This window comes from Venturia canescens, chromosome 10, assembly GCF_019457755.1.
Source record: "Venturia canescens isolate UGA chromosome 10, ASM1945775v1, whole genome shotgun sequence".
NCBI classification, from domain to species: Eukaryota; Metazoa; Arthropoda; class Insecta; order Hymenoptera; family Ichneumonidae; genus Venturia; species Venturia canescens.
The window spans coordinates 18,464,840-18,489,028 of NC_057430.1; the positions used below are offsets into that span (position 1 = coordinate 18,464,840).

The 24,189-nt window shown below is 37.9% G+C and overlaps 3 protein-coding genes across 10 annotated transcripts; 1 reads left to right on the top strand and 2 right to left on the bottom strand.

The window, feature by feature from the left end:
• On the bottom strand, window positions 1–1,727 carry LOC122416822 (protein SREK1IP1-like). 2 transcript variants are annotated; one of them, XM_043429874.1, is made up of 2 exons: window positions 1,048–1,727; window positions 1–788 (listed from the first exon to the last, which is right to left on the bottom strand). In XM_043429874.1, exon 2 carries the CDS (start codon window positions 727–729, stop codon window positions 277–279), a length of 453 nt encoding a protein of 150 aa, XP_043285809.1. In that variant the 5' UTR covers window positions 730–788; window positions 1,048–1,727; the 3' UTR covers window positions 1–276. The 2 variants fall into 2 exon arrangements, with proteins under 2 accessions (XP_043285809.1, XP_043285810.1); XM_043429875.1 differs by lacking the exon at window positions 1,048–1,727 and adding an exon at window positions 900–1,037.
• Window positions 1,728–1,868: 141 nt separating this feature from the next.
• Window positions 1,869–16,613, bottom strand: LOC122416821 (melatonin receptor type 1B-A-like). Of its 4 annotated transcripts, none has more exons than XR_006262177.1 (7): window positions 16,401–16,613; window positions 15,934–16,141; window positions 15,403–15,514; window positions 15,071–15,221; window positions 14,890–14,977; window positions 12,546–14,816; window positions 11,517–12,426 (listed from the first exon to the last, which is right to left on the bottom strand). XR_006262177.1 is itself a non-coding variant. In XM_043429872.1 (7 exons), the coding sequence occupies exons 6-7, from the start codon at window positions 14,240–14,242 to the stop codon at window positions 12,403–12,405; spliced, it is 1,488 nt and encodes a 495-aa protein (XP_043285807.1). In that variant the 5' UTR covers window positions 14,243–14,816; window positions 14,890–14,977; window positions 15,071–15,221; window positions 15,403–15,514; window positions 15,934–16,164; window positions 16,401–16,613; the 3' UTR covers window positions 11,517–12,402. The 4 variants fall into 4 exon arrangements, 2 of the variants coding, with proteins under 2 accessions (XP_043285808.1, XP_043285807.1); XR_006262176.1 differs by having other exon boundaries at window positions 15,934–16,164; XM_043429872.1 differs by having other exon boundaries at window positions 12,779–14,816; window positions 15,934–16,164.
• Window positions 16,614–17,252: 639 nt separating this feature from the next.
• On the top strand, window positions 17,253–24,189 carry wcy (WW domain-containing adapter protein with coiled-coil wacky). Of its 4 annotated transcripts, none has more exons than XM_043429868.1 (12): window positions 17,253–17,479; window positions 17,969–18,002; window positions 18,947–19,187; window positions 19,928–20,013; window positions 20,381–20,467; window positions 20,770–20,992; window positions 21,432–21,779; window positions 21,871–22,100; window positions 22,341–22,488; window positions 22,636–22,862; window positions 23,062–23,189; window positions 23,281–24,189. In XM_043429868.1, exons 1-12 carry the CDS (start codon window positions 17,439–17,441, stop codon window positions 23,357–23,359), a joined length of 1,872 nt encoding a protein of 623 aa, XP_043285803.1. In that variant the 5' UTR covers window positions 17,253–17,438; the 3' UTR covers window positions 23,360–24,189. The 4 variants fall into 4 exon arrangements, with proteins under 4 accessions (XP_043285803.1, XP_043285804.1, XP_043285805.1 ...); XM_043429869.1 differs by having other exon boundaries at window positions 22,344–22,488; XM_043429870.1 differs by having other exon boundaries at window positions 20,384–20,467.

Genomic DNA, 24,189 nt, shown 5'->3' on the forward strand with positions numbered 1-24,189 from the left:
TTTCGAAAATAGAGTATTATTACTTTATTCGTAAAGTATGAATACAAAAAAATTACATCTTTCACACGGGATATGTTTAACAACGTCATTCCAGAGTTCGACAGCGTCGATGGAGAAAACTAGAAACTCCGATACAATTTCTTTAAATATTTGTTAAGTTATCAAAAAATATGAAATTACTTTTTATAATGCACTGAAAAATCTAGAGCCGGTTGTTATTCCCATTATCGCTACATCTATTTTCAGAATTACCTTTTTCTTTCAATTAATATCGATTCAGTCGCTCGAATCCGAGGTTGTCTTTTTATGCTTTTTGTGCTTTTTGCTCTTAGACTTTTTCTTCCTTTTCTTTCGTTTGTTTTTGCTTCTCTTCTCCTCCTCGTGGCTATCCGTGCTCCCGCTCTCCGAATCACTCGAGCTTCTCGATCTCTCTTCTTTGCGCTTCTTTGTTTTTTTAGAGGCTCTTTTACTCTTTTGCTTTTCAGCGGTTTTCAGGGACTTCCTTAATTCGAGTTCTTTTTCACGGAGCTCCGTCAATGGTGTAACGTATTCCTCGTCGCTGTCCGAGCTTGTACTGCTAACATCCAAAACTATTTCTTTGTTCGGATCTACTTTTATAAAGTTTCTGCACTGATACGTCAAGTGGCCGGCGTAACCGCATTTTCTGCAAGCGGGTCTGGCTTGTTCCTTACTCTGTGGGATGAGCCGTGACAAAAATTCTGGATCCATACTTCCAAAGAATATCAATAGCGTATGAGCTTTGTGGGATTCCGAGGTAGAATGACTTTCTAGAAAATAAATATACGCGTATATAACAAAAAAATTTACGTGAACGCTGCATATCAACATAACCTCAAAATAAATCAACTCGATTATTCACGCAGATAACTAATACGAACACTGTCCGATGAATTTTTTTGGTATATATGACAGAAGAAATGCGTGCTTGAAAATAGAAAAAATCCGGAGATAGAAACAGACTTTATTGGAGATCACAAGTCCAAGTTCTCGATCTTTCGTGCCCAGTTCTGCTTAAATTTCACTCACCTTGTTATTTGCACGACAAATTAAGATACTATGATAAAATTATTCGAGTCTCGTTTTAAGTAAATTTACTGTAGCGAGTACATTTCATCCGGACAATCAAAAACGACGCGACACCAAACTCAAATCGTCGTTTTTGAGGTTATATATACGGTAAAATGTATATCGCATATATATGCGCGTATATATACAATACACTGAACAGACAGCAACCGATGGTAAACAGTCTTTTGAATGCCGGAAATACGCAGAAACGCTTTCCCGCGGCTGAATATTTCGCTGTCGGCGCAGTTTTTTTTTGCGAAACGGAACTCGTGGATCTCGGCGAAGCAAAGGGCAATAATATATACGATTTGAAAAAAAAAGACTCGAATCTCACATGGTACTTGGAATGAATTAATGCAAAAGACACGCTTATTAAATAAAAACATTTTTATTATTTGTATATCTCTGGTAACAAAAAAAAATCAAGCAGAGTAGATTTCTCAAAAGAAATATTCACATTCGTATATATATATATATATATAGTTACCTCTGAACCAACATGGATCGATTTCCTGTAAAAACAAATTCTCTTTATTAAAACATTATAAAATCTACACCGATGACAATAGGTAGTGCGACAATGATCGATAATTTATATGTATGCATATTCAAAAAAAAAAAAAAATTGAGTATGTGTGTTGCATTTGAAAAAACGAGAGGACAGCAATTATAATTGAAAATACATCGAGATATCAAATACTAAGATTTATACAACATAGTTGAAAAAAAAATGTATACAACCATTTATTTTAAAATTCCGTTCAATAGAACCTGCTAACTTTCGATCGAAACACATTTTATTTCTTTCCCATTTACACGATTATCACAATAAAATATTCAACACGTATAAGATTTTTTTTTAGAAAATGTATAGTTAGTATTCATAATTTTGAGTATTTTTCAATCTTTCGGAATCCCAAATTTTTTTCTTCCCTCTCGTTTATGCGAAATGGCTACCATCTACATTCTACTATTTACATATTTGTTGTTTCGTCTATGGATTTTCTATTTTCTCACTACAATCCAATGCAATCAATGATACATATAAGAAATAATTATTGCTAATAAACAGTAAGAAACGTAGAAACGAGTCTCGCGACGCGTGATACATTTTCTTTCGTATCAAATTTATAACAACAAATTCGTATTTTCCTCGCACGTTCAAGGAAATGCACGTTTTTTTTTTTTTTTTTTTTTTTACATTTGGACGAAACAAATAAAAACAATTATTCCACTATATTTATATGGATTACAAATATTATCGTATTGATATTTTTTTGAACAGCCACTTTATTTAAATAGACACATAACGCGGATTTCGACCGCTGTTTTTTTACTCTCTCTCTCTCTCTCTCTCTCTCTTTTTTTTTGTTCCTTTTTTTTCCACGTCCATTTATCCTCAGTTCAGTTATTAGCACGTTTTACGAAAGATTCGTACATTTTTTGTTTTATTCACGTGGAACAACAGCGAAAACGACACGGATTAAACACTCGCATACATTTAGAATTTTCTATTTTATTATATGATTTTTCGTTCTGCGTTTGCAGCATCATTGATTTTGTTTACGTCCAAATATTATTGTGAGTTCGTGGTCCTCGGGAGTTGCCTCGGTATATATAAATAGATACAACGATTTCAAAGATTCGTCGTTCGAAAAAAACAGATAAATAATGAGACTCATATCTCTGTTTGGTAAATTGGCGAAAATGCGCGCGCTCATGATCCTCTTAAATAATACTTTATTCAAATAATACCGAACTCGCTCTATTATAATATCGGAATGTTTAAGCGTTTAGCAAACGAGCTCAACCACACGCTACTCGAATAAGAGAGGTAAAGATCATGAAGATAGCAGCGGACATTATTTGTGCTCTTCCATCATTGAGTTTGTCGGAGGAAGAAACAAACCTTCCATAAATAGTCGCGGAAGCACGAATTTTCACTGTTTTTCGAAGCTCGTTGTTATAGGCATTTTCGAAATATCCAAGAGCCGCGCGCGTATGGCTAACAAAACATTGCTGTCGGAGCGATACCGTTACAAAATCAAATAGTTAATCGATTCGTTCGATATATATATATATAATATTGATGGAAATGATTATTTTAATAATTGTAGGTACCACGCGCACACGCGAACACACACACACCCACCCACCCACACACACACACACGTGCGCACCAGATCTCGGGGTATTCTACTTTCAAACTAAATTACTTGAAAAACAAACAAAATAAACTTTCGACTTTTAAATATAATATAGAAATCTAACAAAAATACAATTTTTTCGATCTGCTATCATTATATATACACGCATATATCCGCTACTATATTGATAAATGCGTATCGGTACCTACATGTATTCATAAAACGTAAACTTAATTTTACAAAATGCATATGCCATCGTACAATGCAATTCTTGTTTTTGCTGTCATTTTTTACAACGACCTACGGATATATACGTACTATTTTTCGCCTATGATATGTACAACTATGCTCGCGTGCATGCTCCTTCGACTCTAATTATCTTCCCTCAACTCGAACAAAAAATAAAACGAATATAGAAAGAAGTATTGCTGAAAAATGTGGGGGAGAAATAAATAAAAAGGATGACGAAAGCCGCGATAAATATGAAAAAAAAAAAAACATGTCGCAATACTGCGAAAGAGTTACGATTTGAAGAATTAACGATGCCGAGAGGTAACATGCGCGTTATCGAGAGTCCCTTGCAATAATAATAATAATAACAACATAAAATCCCATGATAGGAATAATATTATTAATTTCATAGACTCGAGAGAGTTTGAAACTTCGTGGTCCCATGTATCTGAATTTCATCATTTTTTTCACACAAACATTTATACGAGTTTATCTACTTGTACGAAAAAATCGACGAACGAACACCAGACTTTGTATGGACGACTAAAACACCATAATACATATGTATATATGTACTATTTACACATATATCGATTTTTATAATACTCGATACAATAATCCGTGTAATAGTGCGTGAGAGTATATCAGTCTCAAAATCGGTGCGCTTTTCTTCTCACAAGACAAAAATTCAAAATAATAAAACCGATCGTATTCGCATCGTTTGAATAAAATTTACGATTTACACGAAACTCGCATTGGTGTATTTATTTGAGAGTCTCGTAATGACTAAAAGAGGAAAATTTATTAAACGAATTTAATATAGACGATTCGTCATCGATCGACGATCATTGAAGCTATTTGAAAAATAACAAATACGTATCAAGTATATATACATATATCATGAAGGATTAATTTTTCGAGAGAATGTCATCACAGTTTGACAGAAGGCATGTATAATACACTGCTCGACGTTCAATACCTACACATTGATCTACCATTTTTTTATCGCGAGTCGTGCAGTCACGTTTCTCCAAACAACTTGCGATTTTTTCGATTATATATTGTATGATATTTATATTGTTTTCAAACACAAAATTTCAAAAAAAGTGATTATTCTTCAACGATTTGACGCGCGAAAACGAGCGTGACTTTCGGAAAATAACTTGTATGAATATATAACTTCCGCGACACTCGCACTCATATACCAATCGCGTTATAAAAAACGATTGCTCGCAATGTTTTTTTTTTTTTTTTTTTTTTTTTTATTAAATCTTTCTCGGAAAGTTCGAACGCGAATAAAAGATTTACGAACGAATCAAGATTTTGTGACTCGGTTCGATAATTATAGGTATATATAAAAAATGTGGAAGAGCAATAAAAAACTAATTTGCGTATTTTGCGATAATGGACGGAATGAGAAGATTCGTTGAACTTTTGTTGTTGAAAAGGAAATTCCGAGCGATCGATCGTTGAGTAAAATAAACTGAATGTTTGATTTTTCGCGCAAAATACTTGGAGGAAATATAAATTTGTTAAAAATGAATATATAGAATCATGCGCGAATCAGAATACTATATGAGAATTGTATACGAAGCGAAAATTTGGGAAAAAAGTCGTGCAGTGTGTTTTTGAAATGATGAAAAATGTTGGGAACATGTAGTCCTGAGGCGGACTAAAATTTGAAAAGAATGGAAAGGCGCCGCGAATATAATGGGCCGAGGAAGAAGAGGGGGAATAATATAACTGCGGAACGCGGCGGAAGCATGTATATAGCGAAGGGGAAAAATAAATAAAAGAGGAATAAATTAGAGTTCGTAGCCATCGCGACCATTGACTCGAGCGACGGTGGGTCTGCAGGAAGCTGGACTGGCATAGGAGTGAATAATGTGAACCCTAAGTTTGACATCACCGGAAGATCGAGTGCCTTCGCCTCGAGGTCTGCGCGAGAAGCTGACCGTAGTTTTGCAACAGCAATAATGAAAGAGTTTGACGTATGCGTTTCTAAAGTGTCGATCGGCGACGCAATATAGCAAATTGTTGAAACAAGACTTACAGAGGGCGAACCAGGCGAGATTGTACAAGACTCGAGCACTGACGGGTCGTACGGCGCTAAGGCAAATCGCGCTGCCAAACGGTAGCCAAAAGACGGCGAAAAGCACGAAGCTGCATATGTTGGTTTTGGTCAAGGAGTAATCCCAGGAGAAGGCTATCGGGGGTTTGAACGATCCTCCGATAGCCCGACGTACGCGTATCACCAGCTTCGTGTAAACGAATATTGTAACGAGGGCCGGAAAAACTACCAAAATAGAAACGCCGACGATCTGTTGGGTCGCGATCCCGTTGAAGCGACGCCTACAAAAATCTGGTCCAAGATCGAGGGACGATTGCAATCCAACCGCCGTTCCCGCTATCGCCCAAACGACCATCGTCGTTGCCGTCACTCGGCTCGTTGTCAGAGCCGCATAACTGTCCGCAATGTTTATTCATCCGTTCGTTCAAGTATTATTTCTTATTAATTTGTGGGCGCATATGTTGCTCGTTTAAAACTCACCTCTCCGCCGGTAGACACAATCTCGCGTAGTTTTCCATCGCTATAGTCGCCAGAGTGAGAATCGTCACGAGAAAACAAAGTGCCTCGAGTGTCCATTCGAATCTACAGGTTGACAAGGACTCCTCGTGTCCGGCAAGGATCACGATGGCCGAGGCTGGTATTACCAAACCCGTAACTAGCAAATCGGCCAGAGCGACATTCACCAGGAACGCGTTTCCTGTTATATATAATGAGAGCGGCGATCAATGCATGAAAATCTCTTTATATCATCTCGAATCTTCGGCTTACCTCGCTTTTTCAAATGATCCTCGACCATAACTGCGGATATCATGAAAACATTGCCAACGCTACCGACCACGGCGAGCGACGCTAAGAGCAAAAGACGAGCGACTCTCGACCAATCCGATGACAAGGTCACCGGTGAAACGTCGAGATCATCGGCGAACGTTTTTTTTGTTCGATCCACCGCAACGCCCACGCCCATTTCGAGTAGACCAGCGAGGGTGCTCGTTAAATCTAATCCTCGTTCCGTTCCCCCAGTTGTTGTCACCGGTGTGCTAATCGTTGACGTAGTCGTCGCTGTCTTCGTTACAGCCGACGCCACCGCTGATAAACTTCCCGCCATCGTGATATTCATACTCGAATCACGATCTATAATGGGTCGATATACGTTACATTTTTTTTTTTTTACCATTTTTCATACCATTTTTGACAATTATTTATATCGTTATAATTCATTATTTATTTCGCAATAAAAAATCGAATAATTAGCGAATAAATATCGAAATAATAGTTCAATCGTTACAGCCCGTGCGGATGAACGAAACGAAGATTGACTTGTTGCTTCGCTGAGCGCGCAGAGCTCTGGCGGTTATAAGAAGAGAAGAAAATCCAGAGCTCGTCGACGAGGTGAATTATTGACCGAGGAAGAAACTTTTCGTCGTATAAAGTAGCCAAGTATATAAATATAACGGGATACTTGAGAAAATAATATCCGGCTTTTTATCAAAGTTTGAGAACAGGCTTTTTTTTTCTTTTAAGAAAAAAATTATTTTTCCTGAGGCACACTGGGGAATCCCTTAAAAATTGGTGAAATTTCAATTTCAATCCAATGTTGAATACTCGCTTTAAATTTCTTCCTTTTTCCAAAATTTCTTATTTTTCTTTCTTTTAATAATAATAAAAAAAAAAAAAATTTTTATGAGCTTCGAACGTGTATTCTATCTGGTATATATAGCAAAGTCACGAAGAAAATCTCGTTCGAAGAAGATGAACGGCGGAGGAATGAGGAGCAATTTTTGTTTTGTCTTCAATATTCTGTGTTGTGCGTTTGTTATACCGACAAAATGAAATGCTCGGATGAGGGGATCAATGTGGAAGCTGAATATATACGCGAGTAACGCGAAGTAGAGTCGATAGCGGAAAATATCGTTGATGATAATAATGATAATATAGCAGGATCGATGTAACCCGGGCGATGCGATTTAATTGTTCTAGCCCTTAAATTATTTTCGTGAATCACTCTGTAGGAAAATCGATTCTTTGCTGCTGCTGCTTCTTCTTCTTCTTCGTCACGTCGTTCAAAAAACGTGGACGTTGGGTAGGAATATTTATGAAGAAGGGGAGAAAATAGAAATTTGAGGCACGCGGTATTTATTATCCTGACGCGCGAGTATAAAGCAGTCTTGTGAATTATTTCGGTCGTTCGGCGTACGATATACCCGCGCCTCGTAAAAATTGACGTTAAAAACGAGTGTTTTTACCTCGTTTCTTCAAGTCTTTCATCAAAATCAACATCGCTTTCGGGGAGAGTATCCGCTCACATCAATTCACTTTGAATATCCATACTCGATTCTTTGGAGAAAGAAAGAGACGCGAAATGAGAAGATTGAGGACGGAAACAAAGCGTAGTTGGAAACGATGCTCTTCGTTGTTTCAATAAGTTGCTGATTCTAACGTAAATGATTCGCATTCGCATTAAAAATCGAAAAGAGCCGCAACGCCGTTGCGTTGACGACCTATACGAGAAATCGAATAAAATATTTGATGAAATAAATGTGAGCGAGTATCTGGGTGATTAATAATCGGCGCTAATTTAGATAATTGATATCCGTTGATTATAATTGCCCGAGCTGAATAAAAAGTGAAGATAAAATGTCGAGGCCGCGCGGTGCGACACGAGCGGTAAAGCAGGGAGCCAGAGCACGAAGGGCGCGAGGGAGGCTCCCGCGTAATAATATTGCCTCAATTACGTTCCTTCGCAAAACCGAATCGCGTGTTCAAGACTATAAAGATAAGTATGAAAGAAAATTATGAAATTGAGGTCGCGCTATTAAACTGTGCAGAAACTGCGTTCCCATGGAAAAAAAAAAAGTGGAAAGCTCGTTATATACTTATGCTCCATCGGATAAAAAAAAAAAAAAAAAAAAAACATCAAAAAACAAGTGAAACAATGAAATTGAGTTTTTCAATGAAAACAATACGCGAATCGTGTGTCAGTCGGAATTTGGCAAAAAGCTTGACGCATTTTATTTATCGACGAAGCAGGTTTGGCAAATCTGTGAGAGAGAGAGAGAGAGAGAGCGACGTAGTACGAGCAACAGGCCTCGAGAGACTCGTGGCCTGTCAGGAAAGGTATATAGAAGGGGATAGCTGAAAGAGCGAATTGGTCGAGTGTCATCGAAGCGCAAAGATCGGCGACATCGAGTTGGAGAATATGAACCGACGAGAGCGGAAAACCCGTGGGAATGAAGCTGGTCCCTAGAGACGACGAGAGCAGCGAGGCAAGCTGTATCGATTGAACAAGTTTTGCCGGGATCAACACCACCACCACCACCACCACCACCACCACCCCGCTATCCCGCTTTCTCCATCCTTCAACCCTCCTGCTACCTCCCACCCATAACCTCGATCCAAATAATAAATTAATTATCGATTTTCTTCATAAAAATTCGATATCGAAAGGAAAAAAAAGAGAGAAAATACAAGAATTTCATAATGCTCCTGGGGTCTTGTCAAATTCTCGCCACATACCAAGTTTCTTTATATATCATTTTCTTTTTTCTTTTTTAATGAACAAAAAAGGAAAGGAGACTGTTCCGAAATAACGATAAGCGTTTCGCCTGCTAGCGGTAAATGCGGAGCGCGCGCGAGGGCAGTAACCAGCATTGAAAAGATCGATCCTGTGAGAGTGGAGGCTCTCGACGCACCGACGAAAATATAATAGTATCGATCCAATTTCACTCCGAGCCCGATTTTATTGGGAGATAAAATAAAAAAATTGATAAAAATGTCAACTCAACTAAAATCTATCGATTGCTTAACAAACGTTTGGTATATATAGCTTTACAAACGTTCCCGCGGGAAAACTAAATGTTTTGGGACGATCTCGTCGATTTCGAAGGGAGAATAATGAAATGAGATTGGCAGTGGGGGCGAGGGTACGTTAAAAAAGAGTGCGGCAGGGAGGGGAGACTGGACCGGGACCGATCGTCGTGCACGCTAGGATACAATCGATATGTTTTTGTCTGCGAACACGACTTTCATCTCCTCTCACGCGAACCCAACCAGCCATACGCGCGCGTATATAGATACTCGTTATCGAGTTCATTGGCTCGGGTTAACCGTTCATATACGCTTTTGCGCCCTTATAGAACATTCATAACTCCCGAATAACGCACCCGCGACAAATTTTTGTTTCTCTCTGGCTCTCAAATTTCTCTTTCATCGCATAACTCGCTATTTTCGATTTTGTTTCTCTTCCATTATTCCCAACACAGAATGCGACCGTTTGTTCGAGCGAGGATTTCGTATGATAAGACGACAAATACGACATGACAACTCACCGGAATCATCGTGCTCGAAAATAACCAAAGGACCAGAAGTCTTCTCTCGAACCACGAAAAATGCTTTCTTTTCCTTATCTTCTCTGTTAATCTATGCTGCAATTTCTACCTCAAAACTCGCAGTTCTTCATCGTAAATTGTGGGCGATCAATTTCATGTGCGCGAATTCATTGCCGTAACGAGAGTCTAATTCGAAAGACGCGAATTATTTCAGGTTCCCGTGGTAGTAAACGAACCAAGGCAATTTTCCGAATTTATTCTTCCTCCCAATCGGTGACAACTCGAACAACAAATATAGCGATTACCGGTACGAGCCGCCATCACAATTCTTGTTATTCATTGCCCGTCCACGTGACTCTTATTTTTCGGCTCTTCGAATTCACAAAATTCTTCGAAACTATTATTCTACGATATCCTGCTTGCGCCTTACTATTTTTATTCTTTTTCCCGTTACTATTTCGTTTGTTCTACCATTTTTTAAATTACACAAAAGCACCAAGGGTGCGGTGATCGCAAATACTCCCGCGACTGCTGTTTTTTTTTTCACTATCACTCGTACTTTTTTCAGCTCAAACGACAATTTTTCACACTGTTCCTGTTTTTCCTTCAACGACACGGAAATAATATTGCCAAGAAATTGGAAGACGATTCGGAATGGAAAAATACAGGAATAAAAAAACAAACGTTTCGATTGAAAAGTCGTGAAGCGTCGTTCTAAGATGCGACGAGTTTTTTTTTTTTTTTTTTTTTTTTTTTTATTTTTATTTTACGAGCTTTTTGGCATGTGTTTATCGGTCGATCGATGGTTGTGTTCTCCGGCGGCTCGTCTCCTTATAACTAACTGTGACTCACAACGCGCAACCGAACTGCGGACTCGGGCTAAAAAACTACACCGCAGCTTCACGGAATAGAATATGTGAGAGACGAGGTGAACGAATTCGGATTTCGCCCGGACACCCCGCACGAATAACGCTCTTATACCACCTTGTGCTATATGTACAATCGTTTTACGAGGCGCAAGCGCATCGTCGTCGCACGCCCCTGCCGCGTATTATTTCTCTCTCTCCCCCCCCTTCCGCCGCTTCTGCTTTTTCCAAAACACTTTTTCCATTGAACCGCGACGACCCTATATACCTATATACCGTACAAACTGTGCCGGTGAACAATAGAACGATGATCAACTGGTCGACGACGCACACCAGTAAAACTAAAAAATATTACATAATAAACACGCTCGAAAGAAAACAAAATATTTTCATTAGCCGCAGCGTGTAACGAAACATTTTACATATTTTAATTGAAGATCTTATGAATTTTCATAAAACAATTTTCGCAATACGAATCCTAAGTGTTCGTTTGCGAAATCGGAATTTGCGATGTCCCGAGACTTGCTCCCGACGCTTTTGAAATTGTGATCATTTACCGTAGAATCTGCCAATAATGAATGAAAATAATGTTCACTCATTTCAATTGTTCTGCGAAGGCGATCAAACTGATATTTACCTCCGAATTGGATTCGAATCAGGAAATATTCAAGGCGTCATTAAGAGAAAATAGTCCATTTTTAGAATATTAAAAAAAAAAATCCATTATAACGTACGCGTGATGGAGTTTGAGGATTTTCTGATGATCGGTTCAATGATTCAATCTCCATTCATTTTTGTATCCCATGTATTAATAGAAATATTTTAACGTTTACGAACGCTTGTATGTCAGAGAAAGAAACATTTGACATCTACATATCCAGTTTTTCACGTACTCTAAACAAAAAATGTATATTTTTCTATTACTATATTGTTGCTCATTATCATCAGCAGTTAAGTACCGAATTTCATCAAATAATATTAAATAAAAATCTCAAATTTTAATACGGCATAAAAAGGAGCTAAATCTCGGAGTCAGGTTCAATCACAGGCTTTTCCGTGTATATTGGGTTTCGCTTTATAAAATTAGAAGATTAAAATTATTGAGATAGATTTATAAAATTGAAAAAAAAAAAAAAAAAACATCCTCTTCGGTACGGTACCATATATTTTTACGAGTACGTGGCTTTCCATGGAACACTTTCGACTGAACGACGGAAACTGTATTGACAATTGTTCTCCATACATTCCGAATCACTTGGTTCGTCGTCGGCAATATTGTGTTTTATATAGCCAGAATTAAGCATGGTGAAAATAAAGGAAAAAAAGTTGATCGTACGCAGACCGAAGATAACTCGCGTGTTTAAAAATTTTAGGTACTACACACTTTTAATATAAATAGAGGAATAGCAATACTACATGGTAGATAAGAATAATAAGGTCGGCTCCGACCGACGGGAAGGTGCTAGTAATTTTAATTAAATTACGGACAGTAGTATATAAAATGTGGTTTGGGGCTTCTGTATCCGTGATACCCCAATCGATCAAAGCCTCATCCTCCTGGCTACGGATGCTTTCATTCTTCAAGGACGAAAGGACATCCATATGATTTTTCATGGACGCGTTGTTTCTTCTCCAGAATGTAAACAAGACTCAGGCTTTTGATGTCAACCATTTCAGCTCCTGAAATCGCTTGGTTCCTGCGGTGAGAAGAAAAAAAAACAGCTTCTTTGGATATTTCTCAATTCAGTTAGAGTGGATTGGAATTTTTTTCAAATGACCGTAGTCGTTTTTTTTCCTATATAACGGAAAGACTCACCTTGAACCTACGCGATTCATAACAACGAATCGAAGAACGAAATTTTATGCTTGCTCATTAGCGGAGATTCGAACGCGGACTAATAAAAAATTTCTTTTCTATACACGCGAAATTATTCTTCAGTAGCTTCCTTTTGATTTTTGATTTCAAACAAGCGACAGTTGAAGATTTTCGTGCGTTCGTTGTAAAATCAAGAAAAAAAAAAAAGATTTAAAAAACACGATCGAATTCACCTCTTTTCGCCTCTTCATCGGTGGTGAGTCTTCATTGCTGACCCGATTGTTGGCAACTCCGAGGGATCTTCCGGAAGTTGGTTGTTGTGGCATAGGAAATTCGTGATTGTTGCAAATCTGCTGTCCAGCTTGAATTTTCTTCATTGCGGATACGTTTTCGGGACTGGAAACTTGAGGAACTTGGATCATGACTGGCGATGGAACAATCGGTTGATCTTTCGTGTCGAGAATGTTCGTTTTTTTTGCCAGCAGGAGATACTCGTAATAGGCAGTTGTAGAAGAGACGTTGGAGAGTTTCGTCAAATTGGAAATTTGGTTTTGGCATCGGGAATTCTCGTATATTGAAATGGAAATGATGGGATCTTTCGTGGTTTGTTCTATTTTTTCGATAGCAGGAATGTTACTTTCGGAAAAGTATAAGGGTTCGACACTCGAATCATTTCTCGTCTCGGTGTTTTTTTTATAATCATCGATATTCAACGAATCGTGCTTTTCCTCATTGTGAAAAATATTTTTTCCCGTTTCTACAGTACTTTCATTGATGTCCATGAATGAATGTTGGAATATTTCACGTCTCGATCTGTTGAAAGAGTCGTCATTCTCGAGAGTACTCATCGCTTTCGTCACGGTGCTATCGTCTTTCGTATCAAGACTCGTTCTTTTAGAGACGAGCTCGTTCTTTGCTCCATTCAAAAGGGAATCTCGCTTTCCCGATGTCGAAGAACCACCGGGAGAAACGAAAATATCCAAGTTATCGAGGTCGCTCATAATCGTGGGATTATCATCGATACTTGGAATTTTTCGTGTTAAGCGTGGATCGACGCTTCGTACGCTCGAATAAAGGGAATCATTGGGCGGTGAATCGATGCTGGGTAAACGAAAATCGACGAGGCAATCGACGATATCTTCGTTTTTAGAATTTTCTTCGATTTCGTTGACGATCATTCTGGGACTGGTCGAGGAACTTTCGAATATCGATCGATCGTCTTCGAGAATACCCATGTCACCGTTCAATATACTTTCGAGTATATTATCGTTATGATTCACCCGATTCATAATTACCGACTCATCGTTCATGTCGAGCTCGAAATTATCGATGCAATTCTTCTCTTCCGAAGATTCGTTCGTTAAATTATTATATGAAGATTTGTGAAAAGACCATAAAGCCCCGCAATGAATTTTAATCTCATTGTTCTGAGAGTTCGAAGAACATTTTTCCGGTGGAATGGCGAAGATTTCCGATTTGCTGTGAAAAGCATTTTGTCGAAATGGGGAATCATCCACAGTCGAATCGGCGACAACCGTCGAATCGACGCGGTTTTGATTTTCCCTCATGTCCTCAACTTGAGCGGCCGGCCCGGGACTTTCATATAAATTCGTACTGTGAGCATCAGCGATTTCCACTCGATTTCCCGTGTTTTTCGATTGTGCGTCACTACTTTTAAGCAAATTGACTTTTTTCATTTTTTTCAACCATTCCAATCTTCTGGCTATTCTTTCGCGCCGTTTCTTCGCCCCCTCTTCGCTCAATGTTCTCTTCTCTTCTGATCGATCATCCGAAAGATCGATTAATACTATCTCGCCCGGTTTCAATCTGGGCACTGGAATTTTCGAACGTTTCGCACTGGCACAATTTTTGGCCAAAGAAACAGAGGCTCGACCACCCGAGGAACTCGAGAAGAGTCGAGCCTCCTCGTGTTATGGATTGTAGTCGATCCCGTCCCTCGATAAGCTCGCCGCGTTTATACGTCTTTCGAATGCGATAAAATCCTCACAGGCTGTTCTCAGGTCAAAGGAATTTTGTTTCATAAGCCTGAGAGTTCTGCTTTTATGTCGCAAGAAAGGCAAGGATTTCGTCACCTCGATGCCTCTGTTTGGTATACGCGGACCTAAAATCTTTAATGCTAATTCGTCGATCTGCTTTCTTTGCTCAGGATCTTCGCATGTTTTTTTCCACAGTTTTAGAGCAAATAAATAACGGACGTACGTCACTTCTGATAACAATTCTGGTTTCCCGTTCATATTTGTGCAACATTTGCTTTAAAAAAAAATTATAAATTAATGGTCAACGAAAGTACCAAATGCGACGAGGCTCTATTCAAACTACTTACCGCAAAATCGAATGGTAAATTTTGCTGTACATGTTATTGAGCACTTTCATTCGAAACAAAACTCTCAACACGTGTTCCTCCGAATTATCTAAAAGAATCGTTTAAAGAAAACCAAAATACATGAAGGAATACGGTAAAGGAGATTCTTCAAAATTTGTATTGTTTAAAAATTTCTACTCACCCAGATAAATATACAAAGCTGAGATCAATTTGGCAGAAATTTGTAGCAAAGACTCGGGATCTGATATTTTGCTTGCTCGCAATTCTGTGTCCACGTAAATTTCAATTATCTCAGACATTTTATCCAAATAGAAATTATGATCAGCCACCACCTACAAAAAATAATATGAAGACCATAAAAATCATTATTCCGCATAGAAAATACAATACTTGATGGAATGAAAAAAAACTTTTCTTCTGAATACAACTCAATATTAAAAGTTTTTCATTTAAATAGAGTACAATCCAGGCATAAAATGTTAATCTCGAATTCAACATGAAAATTCAACATACATCTTTGACGTCATGGTAGAAAAAATGGAAAAACATCAGAACCTTCAGAGTGTGATCTCTGAATTTAACAGGCGAATGACTTCTGGACGCAACCGCGTCGCTTGTAACGTTTCTGAGGAGAAGAATAATTTAAAACTAACCGTGTTATCCAGAATTTCTTTACGTTTTTATTAACCTGTTGTTAATTTAATGGAATTCTAGAACAAATTCTCAGAACTGTAGAACTTGTGAAAATCTTGTCCGAATTCATCGCTCATAATAATTGACTCTAATTATGCTCAGTAGGATCAATTAGATTAATATATTTTGAATTTATAGCATTTAAGATTGATAGTGAAAATCATTTATTCAAATCTGCGATTGTGTAAATTTTTTTTTATTCAACAGCGTTATGTTTTTTGTTTTCAGCAGATCAACAGATCAGTCGTTTCTATATTTGTAAATCTCTTTTGTGAGTAATGACAATGAGCAATTAACAAAATTGTTTGGATGCAAAAATGCAAATTAATAAAAAAAAAAAAATAGTTTTACCTTAAATAAAGATCAAGCAAATGATGAAGAATGTGGTAGCTTCTTTTGCCAACAGCTTGTTTGATATCATTGTCGAAACTATCTGCCCACAACATGGAATTATCAATGGAATCACTGTTGGACCTATTGACAAAACGGTTATCCAACTGACCATTGGTGCAAGGCAGGAGAGAGGTACTTATGCCCTGATCTTGGGTCGGATGTATTTCTGTTAATGAAGTTTCCATATTTCTAATAAAAAATTTAAAAATATTAGAAAAAACAAAATCGAAGTTGCAAACGTTCTATCCCTAGTAGTAATTTTCAAAAGTGTGCCAAAAAGTTATCTTAATGGTTATACATACAAATGTCCGCCAAAAAGTTATCCGAAAGTTAACAATTTGGCGGACATTTGTATACCATTAAGATAATTTTTTGGCACACTTTTGAAATGTGCTACTAGGGACGTGCTAAACAACAATTCATACCCATGAAATTATGTCCACAATCCTTTTTGATAATTGACCGTTTGTTTTTATTCTCAATGGTTTTCGTTAAGACACTTTTTTAATCCCTCTTCATTATTCTTGCATGATCACACAATGAGCTCAAAGATTTTTATTTTTTACGATCTTTCGTCGTTACGAAAAAGCACATATTAATGTCGAAACTTGAAAAAAACGATCCTCGAAGGACGTGATTCTAGACATTTGTAATAGATGATCAGGGCCGTATATAAATAAAGGTTCTATTTATTCAAACATTTTCATCAATTTCCAAAGTTAATCAATAACAAATTGCAATTATGTGGAATCCAAAATAATATCTATTTAATCGTGTCTTTGTATTATGAATGAAGAATACTACATATAGCCAGGTGAGTGCGTGACTGACAATTTCCGAACGCTCATTTTGCTCTGTTATACTTTTAACTTTTGCCACAACCTGCCATTTTTTTGAACTATTTTTCGACCTAATATTTTAATATTCGATAAACGATTTCAATCACTTGATGAAACAACTGTGCGTAATTTACTGTTATTCGTACTACTGTGAATTCATTCTCTGCGCAATTTAACATACGTCCATGCTTGAGAAGTTTAAATTTCCCGCCAATAAGCTCGAAGTACTAATCCATTATTGAACGAGCGATTGTGATGAAAAATAGAGCTTTTAATGGACGGAAAACGAATTATTAGAGAAAAATGCAAAATTAATTAGAAAATAAGAAAGTAAAGTGGAAAAAGTGTATTTGTTGGTTACGGTCCTGATGAGAAAAAAGAAAAAAGGATGCAGGGTATATAGCTTTTAGGTTTTTCTTGGTGGTCAGTTGAGTGAGCGCAGTCGCGAATTCATACGTCCGTAACACGTCCGAGCAGACCGCCAGGGGCCGATCACGTATGTGACATGGCGTCCGGGTAGTAAGAAAGTTGACTGTTAAATAAGCGTTAATGTTGTTTTTATGACATTGACGAAGCTCAAAGGAAATCTCGGAGGGCGCGAATTTACCACAGACACCGGCATTGATGGTAATGCATGCGAGGAAACCACAAAGGATCAGCGATGGGTAGGGTTTTCCATCGAAAGCACTAAAAAAAAGAAAAAACCTCTGAGAAAAAAATCCGAACAAAAAAAAATATACAAGTCCCCCCCCCGCGCTAAATCCCCCTGACACCCGAGCAACCTCACACGCATACACACTTACACTGTTTCACGATCCTCCGTTTCCTTCTCGTTGTTCTCTCATCATCCTCATTCTAAGCCTTCGTAAATTTTACAAGTCTTTGATCAACATTTTATCCTAGGCGTCTGTACGTCCGTCCCTCCGCGTTCGCTTCTCAATCGCTATTATACCGCGGAATTTACAATACACACCAATCTCTCTTTCACTCTCGCTCTCTCTCTCTCTCTCTCTCTCTCTCTCTCTCTCTTTTACACCATTTGATCATTTTTTCCCCCGTGACAAAAAAGAACAGATTCATTCTAATATCCCCGATCCCTTTTCCAATCTAAATAATACTCATGAAATAATCGTTCTGTCATCCTATGCTTACAGGTACTTCGAAAAGCATCAGGCCCATCCCTATCAGGTAAATATCGAAATCGTCCATCCGGAAATCGCGGAGCTCAAGAGAAGGGATAATTCGCTTTTTTCCCGTCACTAAATCTGCATTTATGCTTATTTTTTTCTCCTATTGTTTATTCTCAAACGTCAAAATCACAAAAAAATTTGTCCTACATTTATCCTTTATACCACTCTCTTCTCTCCCTCTTCCAAACGTAATTAACAGTACACATGAACTTTCCCACTTTTCCTTGTCATCAAAAAACCTCACAAAAATCTTTTTTTTTGCATTAAGAAACGTTCGATCTCAGCTTATTGTATTCTCCTGCCACCGACTCTCTTGCTTATTCTTTACATTTACTAATAACCTGTTTCTAATTGTCTACCTGTGCGTTGGAGAAAAAATAACTTGTCAAATCTTTTTAACGCTTGCCGGTTGTAGAATGTCCCTAAAAAAGTTTAATATTAAAGTAGAATATCAATTTGGCAATGATCTTATATAAATTTTGTGCTTTTCATGCTGCCGTCTCAAAAATTTCACTAGGCATTCTTCGGTTAGAATTTGTTTGTAGTCCGTTGATTTTCATAGATGCCAAAGTGTTTTTTAAATCTTTACGAAATCTGACGACAAAAAAATATTTGATATCGTCAATGTTAATTGCATTTGAAACTTGACACGTGTATGGCTCAGCTTTCTATCATTCGAACCATGGAATACATGGATATATATAATATAAATATTGCAATGATCATTCATTCAGATAACTTGGCCATAACCTCAATCTTCAACAAGATCAATAAAAGAACCCTGAGAAGATTTCTTGGAATTCTTCACCCAAAAGGGATACAAATGTACAGAAATTCTGTTCATTACATTAAGGGACCCTGCTTCCATAATTCTTTGTAGAATTAATTCCTCTTGAAGATACTAATCATGAGTTTGTTGTAATTATGTTTGATTTGCTTCAGAACGCGAAATACAACAGTTCTAAGGGTGGCTATTCCTCGGCAGCCGCGTCAGCGGACACTCGGTACGAGGGCCGGATGCGAGATTCGCCTAATGGCAACTCCTACAGTCCGGCAGGAGGTTTGGGAATGGGCATGGGAGCGGAGAGAGATAGCCCCCGCAATTATACAGCTAAACCACTGTACAAGAAGGAGAGAGAAAACAGAGACTACAAGTTATCCTCCTCTAGGGACAAGTATTCCGGTATGTTTATATTTTTATTTGATTTGTAACAAATATTTTGAAGGATCTTTGATGATGAAAATGGGACCAAAAATGTTAATCGACTGTTCACGATTAACTTAACAAAAAAATATAATTCATGTAAGCTATTGAAATAATGTAGAGAGCAAACAGATGAGAATTCATGAAAATATTTTTATCAAAAAATTTAGTGCTCATCGTCAAACGGTTGGCCAACTTTATTTAAATTCCACCAGTATTTGTTGGCAAATCATGGAAAAATAACATGATAATATTAAATCAATATCATATTCATATGCGTGTAGCTTCGATAGCGATGTGACCCTTTGTTGATAGTTAATTTGGGAGAAAATACGAGAAATTTTGAAAATAACGTTTTCAAACATTCGTTGAGTATCGCTAATAGAAAAAGAAGATTCCGTGTACTTACGAAACGTATCAATAAATTCAACGTATAACCCAAAATGCTTGAAAAATAATTTTTTTTTTTTTAAATAAATAATTTATCATTCTCAGTCCATCTTCGTGATACTTTGTGAACTGGAATTTATTGAATTGATATTGAATACTAGTTTAATGAGAAAAATTTGCGTCCCATCGGCACGGGATTTCGAGTCAGCCACAACATCAGCGTCGTTATATTTTCAACTGATATCTGGTGAACTTGATTATTTATCATGAAAAACTCTATCAGTACAAGACAAACAGATGCTTAGATTTGTTTATTCAAACGTACGTAGATTGTGCACGATCTCCAAAGGACAAGAGAAGCCGTGAGAGCAGGGATTCAGAGCACAGGACCAATCATGATAGGAGCGGGACAGAGGTAAGATTTAACCAACATTCTGAAAATGAAAGTGATGCAACGTAAAAAACGTGAATATTGAAATTTGGAAGATCCAATATGATGCAAAGAACTGAGCGTTGATCCACTATTTTATTATTTCATCAATATTTTTAACAATTTAATTGCTTTATCACATTATTCAATTAATTGTATTGTACAATTGAAGTATGCAAAAAATTAATTACCAACGACACAAAAAAAATCAAAATAAAAAAGGGCTAGCTGGATAAAGTAAAATACAAATGGACCGGATCCCTTCTTCTTCTTCTTGATTCGTACATTATTCTCAAAGATAAAAATAATGCGGAAAAAATTATACGCGCGTGATACGTTGTTTTTCCATTAGCAGATATTGCATCCCATAAAATTATCATCGAATTCGTCGAGGGATTCGTCTTCGCAGAGAAAACCAGCACACAATTCCTGTCAGCAGGTGTGTAAAGATTGAGTCGTGAAAAATGAAAATATCCCATGTTCGCCAAAAACAACGTGCTAACAAAAAAAACTTTTTTTTTTAAACTAACATTCATTCACGTAATGATTTTTCCCGAGTGCGGCAGAGTGACAATTTTCTTCGACGTTCTTCATAATTCTCAGACAAGAATAGAACGAAAAGAAAATTGAGAGGGATAAAAGGCGACGATGAGAATTGAAAAAAAGTTTTGGAAAGAATAGCATCATCCTGCCCTTCCCGACGATTCAATTATTTCGGAAATTTTAGAACGATATGTTTAGGACAAGCGAGGCGATGAGCGAGGCGGTGGTGGAGGCGGGGGCGGCGGTGCCATGGAAAGGACAGCAAGGTTCGGCGACTGGTCGGAACACATGAGCTCGTCGGGCAAGAAGTATTACTACAACTGCAAGACCGAGGTCTCACAGTGGGAGAGACCACGCGAGTGGATAGTTAGGGTGGACAGTAGACAACGTCAATCAAACGACTATTCCTCTTCCAGGTCAAGTGAGTACAAACAAAGATATGGTTTGTTCAAACTCTGGTTGAATATCATCACAACATTAAGAATTTTATACACATTTTTATGTTACTGTCGTTGGATCTAAAAAGTAAGTTGCCACGTTCATTTGCACCGGATTTGGATTCATCGCCGGAAGAAATTTGTTTCTTATTGAATTTTCTGAAAACTAATTTCAGCGCACAATTTTCAGATTGGTTGTCATTCGGTAATCAATGTGCTTTTATGGTGAATTCTTTCAGATATCTCGGTCTTTCAGTAAACTTTCGAGCGTCCAAATTTTCATTGTCTTTCAAAAAATGTCCATTTTCAAGGAGACTGTCGAAATTTCCATTGTTATTTCCCTAAACGGTTAATCGTTTGAAATGTTGTTGCGGGTTCATAGCACACATAGCTCTGTTTTTGATTTTCTTTTTTTTTCCCCAGGTCATGATAAACATTCCAACTCGCGATCGAATAGCAGTAGCAATGCTCGCGAAGGTGGCAAATCGTCGCGTCAAACCTCGTCGGACAAGCGAGAGTATTGGGGCTCGTGCAGCGGTAGCAGCGGTGGTAGTAGCAGGGAGGAGATCTCAGCTCGTGAAAGAGAGCGGGAGAAAGATCGTGTAGACAGGGAACGAGAGAGAGAAAGAGAATCCTGCAGAGAAGAAATTGGGGTCGAGCGTCAGGCACAGGACATGGATATTTCACCGGGTGACTCGACCCCTACCTCTGAAACTCAAACGTCGAGTGCTCATGATCCACTGCCACAAGGACCCGTCCTCCTTGCTACGGGTAAAAATATTGTCCCGCTGACTAATTTCTGTTGGCCAATCAATGTTTAAGATCGTAAAATAAATATTTTGTTTTGTTCGTGCTCGTACAGCGTTACCTCGTCTCACATCACATCCACCAACGACACCGCAAACACCCGGAAAATTGAGCTCTCCGACGCAACAACAACCCGTAAACAGTAGCGCTGGCCCAGGACCTCCGGTCTCTCTCGCCAGTTTACCCAGACTTATATCTCAAATTACCGGTAGCAAAGAGCAAACCGATATAACGCCACAGAAGGCGCTTCAAACGATACAAACGGCGATTTATCTATCGCGACAAGTGAGTCCGCAGTATAGCATTGTTTTTTTTTTTTTTAAGATTTGAGCGCAGAGAAAAAACTTGATCCGGGATAAATTCCATTCGCTTTATTAATTTAATCAAATTCATTTGTCAATGGCTCATTCCCGAAAGATTCACCGAGGGACGCTGCGTTAAAAAATAATTACTGTAAAAATTTACTTTTTCTCTGTCGTTTGTTTCATTCATTGAATGAATTTGACAGCCGTGTATGTTTCTCAGCAGTCAAGTACTAGCAGTGAGCGAAACAGCAGCGGCAGTGGTGACATTATGGCTCCGCTCAAGGTCGACACGAGCGGTAACGCGACAAACGAGGGCCCACCAACTCCAACGCACTCAGAGACTCAGGATTGCGTAGACGCCCGGAAACGTAAGTGAAAAATATCGAAACTTTTGAATTACTGCAATTCTCGATTGAAAAATCAGCAAGTAAGATTTTCACCGAAAAAGTTGGTGATCGGTATAAATGCAAGGTTGCAAAAAACGGACATGCCCGATTCTATTTTATTTTCGACAGTAACAAGTCCAGTGGGAGGGAGTACTGGTGTCCAAGGTGTTAGTTCGTTGCAAGGATTGAGTAGTTTGGGATCGTTGGGTAGTCTTGGAAACGGGGGTGGTCTCCAGGCACTTTCGAGAGTTCAACCGCCTCTTACACCTTCCCTCACACCTTCCCTCGCCAATCATTATCGTGAAGATTTGACGCAACACGTGCGAGCTTTTCCTGCGGATATCCTGGAGAAGCAAGTGAGTTATTCCTTGGCTGATCAGCTATTTATTTTTTTAATTCAATTATGATGATATGTTATTGTCATAAAATAATGAATAAATTAAATAAAAACATTTATCGATTTATCTTTATTCGTCAATCGTTGTTCAAATTTTTAATGTTTCCGTTTAATAAGATTTGTTTTTTTTCTTTTTTTCTAATAACATTGCGATGCAGGCTCAGAAGCTCAGCGAAGAGGCACACACAATGGGCAGTTTACAGTGTACGCGAGTATCCGCTGAACTCAAGACTGCACGGTCGATCGTGAGGCTGACCGAAATTCAAGCGACGCTACAGGAACAGAGGTGTGTAAAAAAAGAAGAAAGATAATTGAATACATAAATAAAAAGCAATGAAAAATGAAAAAACGTGTCTTTGCACCGCGGAATGTTTCAGGATATTATTTCTCCGTCAGCAGATACAAACGCTGGAGGAGCTGAAATCCCAAAATTCCTTCATGTCAGATGATTCTTAGTGTAGGGACTTTATAAAATAATAATAATAATAATAATAATAATAATTACGAAACCTATAATTAATTCATGCAGAAAACAAAAAAAATAAGACAAACAGCAGCAGAAGCAGAAGCAGCAGCAACAACAACATCAACAACAACAACAAAAACAAGAAACAAAAGAGAAAATAAAACATAATTAATAATATTCTCATTAATATTGAATAATTAAGATTGTACCTAAATTATAATATCATTATAGAAGTGATACGAATAGCGAATGATTGTTTGGGCTGCCCAGAGAGGTTGGGCTGCTTCGCTTGTCAGTCAACGAGTCTTATTATTATTAATTATTAATTAATTATTATTATTATTGTAATGGAAACAAATTAGAAAAAAAGCACCTCTCTGGGAAGCGCACGAGGCCTAGACTCAAGGAAACATAAGCAAACAAAGATAAATTCGCACATCCGTCGTGGAACGTTGAGGAAAAATGAAACGTGGAAGAGAATAAAAGAAAACGAATGAAAAATCATCAAGAAAAGCTAAAAAATTATATAACGGGGAAAGAAAAGCTTTGAACGATCAACGATTCTCAGTAGTGTGCAAAGGTGAACAGCTGTGAACATCTGAATATCTGAGAGAGAAAAATTGTATATCTGATTTGTCCACCATCGTCTTGTATTACCTATGTTGTACGTGTCAATGTTTCATATCCCCCTGCCCCTGGCCCCCAAGTTTAAGCGGCATTTTAACTAGTTGAAGATGAAAAAAACCAACACACACACACACACACACACACAGTTTTTGTTGTAAATCTCGGAATAAAATACTTTCCACAAGCGGTAAAA